The sequence below is a fragment of the Trichechus manatus genome, unplaced genomic scaffold (genome assembly GCF_000243295.1).
Source record: "Trichechus manatus latirostris isolate Lorelei unplaced genomic scaffold, TriManLat1.0 scaffold00226, whole genome shotgun sequence".
NCBI lineage: Eukaryota > Metazoa > Chordata > Mammalia > Sirenia > Trichechidae > Trichechus > Trichechus manatus.
The window spans coordinates 568,972-577,960 of NW_004444162.1; the positions used below are offsets into that span (position 1 = coordinate 568,972).

General features: G+C 33.8%; 1 protein-coding gene across 10 annotated transcripts in view; it reads right to left on the reverse strand.

Annotated features, from left to right (window-relative positions):
* SNX14 (sorting nexin 14) overlaps positions 1–8,989 on the reverse strand; it is a 111,169-nt gene that overhangs the window by 61,303 nt on the left and 40,877 nt on the right. For 8 of the 10 annotated variants that reach the window (XR_002825975.1, XM_004388968.2, XM_004388967.2 and 5 more), the window contains exons 7-12: positions 5,602–5,686; positions 3,936–4,092; positions 2,843–2,918; positions 2,528–2,572; positions 2,340–2,420; positions 2,126–2,240 (exon numbers count right to left, since the gene is read on the reverse strand). Coding sequence is in view for 9 of the 10 variants with exons in the window: in XM_004388968.2 (XP_004389025.2) it covers positions 2,126–2,240; positions 2,340–2,420; positions 2,528–2,572; positions 2,843–2,918; positions 3,936–4,092; positions 5,602–5,686 (559 nt within the window). In the remaining variant the exon portion in view is untranslated. Of the gene's footprint in view, positions 1–2,125; positions 2,241–2,339; positions 2,421–2,527; positions 2,573–2,757; positions 2,801–2,842; positions 2,919–3,935; positions 4,093–5,601; positions 5,687–8,989 lie in introns of those variants that run through there. The other 2 variants (XM_023742941.1, XM_023742945.1) reach the window with 2 other exon arrangements.

Below are 8,989 nucleotides of genomic sequence, written 5' to 3' on the forward strand. Positions count from 1 at the left end.
GATGGAAACAACCTAGATGCCCATCAACAGATGAATGGATAAACAAACTATGGTACATACACACAGTGGAGTACTATGGAACGATAAAGAACAACGATGAATCTGTGAAGCACCTCATAACGTGGATGAAACTGGAGGAATTATGCTGAGTGAAATAAGTCAGTCACAAAAGGACAAATATTGTATGAGACCTCTATTCTAAAAACCCATGAAAAAGTTCACACAAAATGTAACAATCTTTGTTGGTTACCAGGGATGGGAGGGGTAGGGGGGAAATACTAAATAGGCAATAGGTAAGTGGTGTCTTGGGTGAAGGGTAAGACAGTACACAACACAGGGGAAACCAGCAAAACTTGTACAAGGAAAGGTCATGGAAGCCCATAGACACATCCAAACTCCCTGAGGGACTGAATTGCTGGGCGGAGGGCTCTGGGGACCATGGTCGCAGGGAACCTCTAGCTCAATTGGCATAACACAGTTTATAAAGACAATGTTCTACATTCTACCTTGGTGAGTAGCATCAGGGGTCTTAAAAGCCTGTGAGCGGCCGTCTAAGATACTCCACTGGTCTCATCCCTTCGGGAGCAAGGGAGCATGAAGAGAACAGGATACAAGGAAAAGATTAGTCCAAAGGACTAATGGAACACAGCTACCAAGGCCTCCACCAGACTGAGACCAGTACAGCTAGATGGTGCCCGGCTACCACCACTGACTGTTCTGACCAGGATCACAACAGAGGGTTCTGGACAGAGCTGGAGAAGGATGTAGAACAAAATTCTAACTCACAAAAAGAAGACCAGATTTACTGGCCTAAAGGAGACTGGAGAAACCCCGAGAATATGGCCCCCAGACACCCTTTTAGCTCAGTGGTGGAGTCATTTCTGAGGTTCACCGTTCAGCTGGGGAGTGGACAGCCCCATAAAACCAAATGGGACTAATGAGGCACTGCAGTCCAGGGACAAGGGCCAGAAGGCAGAAGGGGACAGGAGAGCTAGTGACAGGGAACCCAAGGTTGAGTGAGGATAGTGTTGATGTGTTGTGAGGTTGTTAACCATTGTCATAGGGCAACATGTGTACTGTTAAATGAGAAACTATTTTGTTCTGTAAGCCTTTATCTAAAGTGAGAATAGCAGCACAATTGGGAGAGCATAGTCGATGTCACTGAACTGTGCATGTAGAAATTTTTGAAATGGTGTTGATATGGTGTAACTTTGGCTATGTATATTTTCACCAAAAAGAAAAAAAAAAGGTCACGAAGGGAGAGGGTTGACATGCTGTGGGGTTGTTAACCAATGTCGTATGTGTACTACTGTTTCATGAGGAACTATTTGTTCTGTAAGCCTTCACCTGTAGTACAATTAAAAAAAAAAAAAAAGGCATCATCCTGAGTGAATGAAGCTACGCACGAAAGACTACATAAATGTGATTCCATTTATGTGAGGAAATTTAACAGGCAATAAATCTATGGTGAGAGAATGAGACTAGTAACGGGTTTGGCAGGGGCGAGGTGGGCAGGAATGGATCACTTGGGAAGGGCCTGCAGGGAACTTTCTGGGGTGGTGGCAATGTTCTATATCTTGATAAAGGTGTAGGTTACACAGACGTGTACACATAAGTTAAAACTGATCAAACTGTACAATTAAGTTGTGTACATTTCACGGTGTGTAAATTATACTTTAATTTTTAAAAAGCTGTATTTTAAAAGTATTTACATGTATTAAAAGATGAATCTTTTCACAGATAGTCCATAAAATTTCTCATAAACTCAACAGTTCAAGATGTTGTAGAACTTATAACCAAAATAAAACATCTTTATATTGAATAATCCTTAAAAAACTATAGCAAAGTTCTGCTGATACTGGTTATTGACTGGTCTTTAGTATATTTTCATTATACTGAATTTTTAGTGGTTTTTTCCTGCTAATAGGATTTTACTGAAGTCAGAGATTACGTTCCAATCTGGAAAGAAGTGGACACTTGGGAGAAACTCAAAGGTGCTCCTTGTATCTAGTAAATGAAATTGAATACAGTGATAGATGACTACCACAACACACGATCTGATCTAAATAGCCAAATAAATTAAAGTTTAAAAATGATTTTGGTAAAGCATGCAGGTAAGCCTTACCCACAGTCAGGCAAAATTGCAAAACATGCACCGCTCCTTCTTGTTTCAGAAAGTTCATAAAACGAAATAAAAGATCTTGTTGCTCTCTGATTTCTTTCAATTCTAACTTCAGCACCTTGATACAACATGAGAAGAATAGTAAGTTAAGGCTATATAAATACTTTTAAAATTACTTATATCAAAAATAATGTAAGTTATTGCTGAAAATACTTACAGATGGCTTTTTATTTCTAGGTTCTGCAAACTTCTGCAAAAATGGAACCAAAGGGGAAGCAGGTTCGGTTGCTTTTTCAGGCTTTGAAAAAAGAAAATTGATCAGTTCAGAAAATTCTCACTTGATTTGACAACATGAATCAAAATTCATTGCAATCTGAAATGTTTTCTAGCATGTTCAATACTCACTGGACTGTCATCTATGAAAATAATAAGCAAATGATTCACGGTATCCTAATGGAAAACAGTAAACATAGGTCAAAATAATTCTATTACTATGATCTGCCCTGAATTCTGAAAACTTTTATCCTTATGAGTGCTTCTCGAAAAATGAAGAAATAAATGAAACATTGACAAAGCATCGAACTCATGTAATACAGACGGATAACATTTTAAAAATCGACAGTGCAAGTTTTCACCTTTTGAGAAAATGGGCAATGAAAAGCTATTCTGACTTTGGCCTTTAAAATGTTTATAAAACATTCTGTTTCTTCAAAATCTTACTGGATCAGCTAGGAAATCCAAAGAAGGAAGGAAGACAGAACCAGACAGGATCTCTCTTATAAGTAAGGTCAGTGGTCTGGAAAAAGAAAAAATAATTGTATATATTTAGTGACATACAGCAATTCTTAACTTTCAAGTGCCTATGAATTAGCCAGGGATCTTGTTAAAATGCAAATTATGATTCAGTAGGCCTGGGGTGAGGCCTGAGATTCTACATTTCTAACAAGTTTACAGTAATGCTGCTAGTCCACAGACCACACTTTGAATAGCAAGGACTTGGAGTCCTTACTTTGCTGAAAGAGAATGACTATTTAAGAGGAAAAAAAAGTGTTTTCTTAGCAGGGGGAACTTGGGTAAACATCAGGAAATATCTCCTGTGTAGGAATATTTAAAATGTTTAATATATTTTTAAATTAATATTTAAAACTAATGTTTAATATTAACATAAACCTTTTAATTATATTTAAATTATTATAAATGTTTAAAATAAAATACTTTATTAAAGTAAAATATTAAAAATAAAATTTAAAAATTATAAATAAAACAATATTTCAAATACAACACTAAAAATAAGTCATGGTTTCTCTTCTAAGGATTATTAGGGTAAAAGTAACGAGGTAACTTTTTGGAACCTAAACATGGTCCTGCCTGAAAAAGGGAAGACAGACCAGATGATCTCTAACCATTCTTTCCCGGCTGGATACCTTAAAACCCAAACTTGTCTGGGTGGTTTGTTCAAAGTGCTTCTGCCTATGTGAGTCACAATGTGCATATCTTTAAATAGGAACACCAAGGAAATAACAAAGTATGATGATTCCAAACAACAAAATTAGTTTTATTCATATTTATTTTTCATTTGCTTTGTTTTAAAGAAAAAAATTGTAAGCAACACAACACACCACGAATAACTAGCATCTAAACTGGCACTGGCATTTTAAGACTGGGTAAACTTTTTTTTTTTTCTTAAATGAAAAACTATTCACATCATAGGCTAACCTCAAGTTTTAGTTTACTCCTATTATGGTCAGGAATAACAATATACATATTGCATGATATGCAAATACTGCTATGACATTTTTCAGTCTATTTATACCTGCAGTCTGTTGCTTTAGGAGGCAAAATATAAGGAAAAAGTAGTTCAGTAAGTTTCCTTAAATAGTGTAGTTCATCTCTCCGACTTCTCAAGGCCACGTGAAGCTCTGGACCATATTCTTCTAAAGCAGCCTGCTGTAAAAACTCTGTATTTTTTACTAAAAATAGAGACAAAATAAATAAATAAGTTAAGCAACATTAAATAACCTCAGCCATTTCCACTAACAAACAGAAAATCATTCAACCTAGTCATTCCTTTCTTTGTCTTCCTCTCTTTCCAATATGTATTCTACAGGAAAATTTTTCACAAGCAGGATTTAGAGAAAGAAATTCCGATCTGCTGGAAGTTTGTTTATTTTGCAATAAGTTGATAAAATGACTCTTTTCTCCTTAGCAAACAAGAATTTAAACTCATGTCATTATTTTATAAACACATTAAATAACGAAAGCAAATGATAAAAAATGGAAAAATTATATAAAACGTCTTCTAGCACATACAAGGTCATTGTTATTAAATATTACTTCTTGTTCATCCTCTGCAAATACAAAAATACCCTTTCAAAATTCTTTAATTTTATCTGATTTCACATCAATATCACCGAAGTAACCTTTTAAAGCAATTGTAGTATAGAAACTATGGCTTCCTTCATTAAGAAAGAACTTGGAAAACAAAGTCATACATTAAAGAAATAAAATATTAAAAAGTTTATAAGAAAAACAAAAAGATTTGAAACCCTTTTTACAAGTCTATCTAACTTACTATCATAATATTTAGAACACTAGGACCTTTGGATAAAATCAGAGTCCTGCTAATTATCTGGCCTTTTAATTCTATGGATTTTATGAATAACAATGTTATTGATGAATCCAATCTAGCATTTTATGGTGATTTTATAATTGAGGACCTCTTTTTAACATGAATTGTATTAGCAAATTAATAACCTCTCTTTTGAAAAGATTCAGCAATAAATTTCAGTCAAATATATCTATCTATATCTATAACATCACTCATAAAGATAAAATAATTTGGGGGTTTTATTAAACTATCAAGTCAACAAAAAAACAGAAGGATGGTTCTATTTACTTCTACTCTGAATTCAAAGTGTTTTTGTCATTAGAACAAAAAAAATTTTTTTATTAAAAAATTTCTCCCATATAGTGAGAGACAAGAATAGATCAAAATAGTTGACTAGACAGGGAAGGATTTTAAACACACAATTAAGACTCTACAGCTGAGTCAATGAATATTTTTAAGCAGGGATGTAACATGTAAGAATTGTGATACTATGAAATTAACATACAGCAGTATCATAAGATGGGCTAGAATAAGGCAAAACTATTAAAATCATTAAGGAGAAAAGAGGAAGAGATGTGACAGATATCTCAGAGGAAGTAATAAGAGCAATATACTGTCATTCAAAAAAGATGAGAAAGTCATCAATAATATCTCTACAAGTTAACTATTTTAATTTTCATAGACTCTTGTGTTTTCACAATCACTTGCATGGTTAATGAACAATTAAAAGGGATTATAATTTAAAAGAATACTCTCACAGCATTTGCAAATATATCAGCTTAAGTATCAGTACTCATAGTTAGATATTTCAGGTGAAATATCTAGTATATAGAAACAAAATCATTCAATCTGTAGTAAAAAACTGTATTACCTTTTTGTCTGGCTTTAACAATCAATTCTATATGCTTCATTGCTGCTTTTAATAGTTTCTTAGTTATAATAGATGGAATATCCACCTAGAAAAATTCAACATTAAAATAAACTTTTAAAATAATTATCACCAAGATACAATGGCAGGAACAACACTATATTTAAGACACTGGAACATATGATCTTAAAAATTAGAAGTATTATTCAGAATCTTTCAAAATATAATTTAATAACACTTTATACTCTTGGGACATACTAACTGTAACATTAGACAGTTTTTCCGCCACAGTACTAAGAATTTCTCTTAATATACATAACCGAAATACTAAATTCTTCCCACAAAATACTATGTTTATTCCCAACTTATTTCTTCATGCATTCTTTGTTTTAAATGCATTCCAAACAAATATCTCCAGTAACGTATCATCCCCTACAGGCTTTAAATTTGTGTTTACTAAGAAGCCACTTGAAAATTAACTTTTTTATTCAGCTTACAAGACAAATCCTGATTTTAGGATACAAGGAAGCATCCTATCATAGGATAATATTAAGTTTTATCATTCCCCCCAGATAGTTTTCAAACTAAAGATTGGAAAACTATGGTGGGCTAGTGAGGGAGGGTTGAAGGCTTATACGTACACACACAAGACAGGCAAAAAATAACTGACTAAAACTGCAAATAAATCACCAAAAAGCATGTTTACTGGACTTCAAAACACTTATTTTCCACCATAAAATTTACAATGTTATATTTTCCCTTTATTGTACACATGAGAAAATTCCATCACAATAGTGTTAACTTCAATGTGAATTTTTCAATTTTTTTTTAATTTCATATTAAGGAAGAGGACAAAGTCACAGGGTAGTAAATCATAAAGTCATAGAGTGATGGATCATAAAGTTCCAATTTTTAGTGATTTACTGGTAAAATCCAGAGCAGTTTACATATATATTTTGGTTGCATAAGATCAAGCATGTTCAATAAGAGGGGATATTTCTGCTAGTATTATGCCTCTTTGCAAAATAATTCTTCATTTATCCTTGGATACTTCGTACTCATGATTATAAATTACTCTCGTGTTTGTCAAATAAACAGTATGTCTTAATTTTCAAACATTTTATAAAATCTTGTCTTCCAAGAATACTTATTAGTATTTTCATTCATAAGTTCCATTTTAGGGACTTCAAATCAGAATCAAAATGGTAAAATAATGAGTTTGTCACTAAACTCTGATCAAAACTAACATTGTGGACATTAAACATATCTTCGTTTTCATTATTCCCAAACCGGCAATTTATGTTATTCAGGCAATACTAGCAACAACAGAACAACGTACTAGGACTAAGACAACCCAGGCCTGATCCTTTGCTCATTAACTAACTCTGACACTTTGACAAAGTTACTAACTTTCTATAAAATGTGTATAATGATGATCCACCTAACTCCCAGGATAGTAATGCAGATAAAATGAAAATAAAGAATATATAGCATAACAGCCTGGAGAATGGGAGAAAATATTTGCAAGTCATATATCTGATAAGGACTAGAATATACAAAGAACTCTTAAGACTCAGTGATGAAAATACAAATTAACTCAATTAAAAATGGGCAAAGGATATTAACAGACATTTCTCCAAACACGACATACAAATGGCCAATGTTGTTGTTGGCAGGTACCACTGAGTCAGTTTCAACTCATAGCGACCCTATGTACAACAGAACAAAACACTCCCTGGTCCTGCACCATCCTCACAATTGTTTCTATGTTTGAGCCCATTGTTGCAGCCATAATGGCCAATAAACATATGAAAATACGCTCAACATAATCATCATAGTCACCAGGGAAATACAAATCAAAACCACAATGAGATACCACATAACACCCACTAGGATGGCTTTGATCAAAAAGACAAATAATAACAAGTGTGGAGAAATTAGAACCCTCGTACACTACTGGTGGGAATATAAAATGATATAGTCACTTAGGAAAACAATCTGGCAATTCCTGGAAAAGTTAAAAACAGAGTCACCATTTGATCCAGCAATTCAACCTCTAGGAACATACCCAAGAGAAATAAAAACATATATCCACAAAAAAACTTGTACACAAATGCTCATAGCAGCATTATTCCTAATAGCCAAAAGATGGAAACAACCAAACGTCTATCAACTGATGAATGGACAAACAAAATGCGGTATAACCATACAATGAAATGTTATTTGGTCATAAAAATTAATGAAGTACTGATACATGCTACAAAACACTAACATGGATAAACCTTGAAAACATTATGCTAAATGAAAAAACTCAGTCATAAAAGACCATATATTGTATGATTCCATTTATATGAAATGTCCAAAATAGATAAATCTATAGCGACAGAAAGCAGATTGGTGGCTGCCTACTGCAGAGGGTACAGAAGTTCTGGGGGTTATGGCTAAGGGTACAGTGTTTTTTTGGGTGATGAAAATTTTCTAAAACTGATTGTGGGGATTGTTGCACAACTCTGTGAATATACTAAAAATTACTGAATTACACACTTTAAATGGGTGAATTATATGCTGTTATGGATTAAATTATGTGCTCCCAAAATATGTTTTGAAATCCTAACCTCGGTACCTGTAAATGGAAACCCTGGTGGAGGAGTGGTTAAGAGTTCGGCTGCTACCTAAGTCTGAAACCAAAAACTATAAAGATCATAAAAGAAAAAATAGGATCAACACTAGAGACCCTAATACATGGCATTAACAGGATACAAACCATAACTAACAACATACCAACTCCAGAAGATAAGCTCAATAACTGGGATCTTCTAAAAATTAAACACTTATGCTCATCAAAAGACTTTACCAAAAGAGTAAAAAGAGAACCTACAGACTGGAAAAAAATTATTTGGCTACTACAAAACTGACAAAGGTCTAATAAAATCTACAGGAAAATCCAACACCTCTACCACAAAAAGACAAATAATCTAATTTAAAAATGGGCAAAGGAAATGAACAGACACTTCACCAAAGAAGACATTCAAGGGGCTAACAGACACAGGAAGAAATGCTCATGGTCACTAGCCATTAGGGAAATGTAAATCAAAACCACAATAAGATACCATCTCACCCCAGCATTACTGGCATGAATCAATAAAAAGGAAATTACAAATGTTGGAGAGGCTGCCGGGAGATTGGAACTCTTCTGCACTGCTGGTGGGAATGCAAAATGATACAACCATTTTGGAAAATGATATGGTGTCTCCTTAGAAAGCTAGAAATAGAAACACCATACGATCTAGCAATCCCACTCCTAGGAATATATCCTAGAGAAATAAGAGTCATCACTTGAATAGACATATGCAGACCCATGTTCATGGCAGCATTGTTCACAATAGCAAAA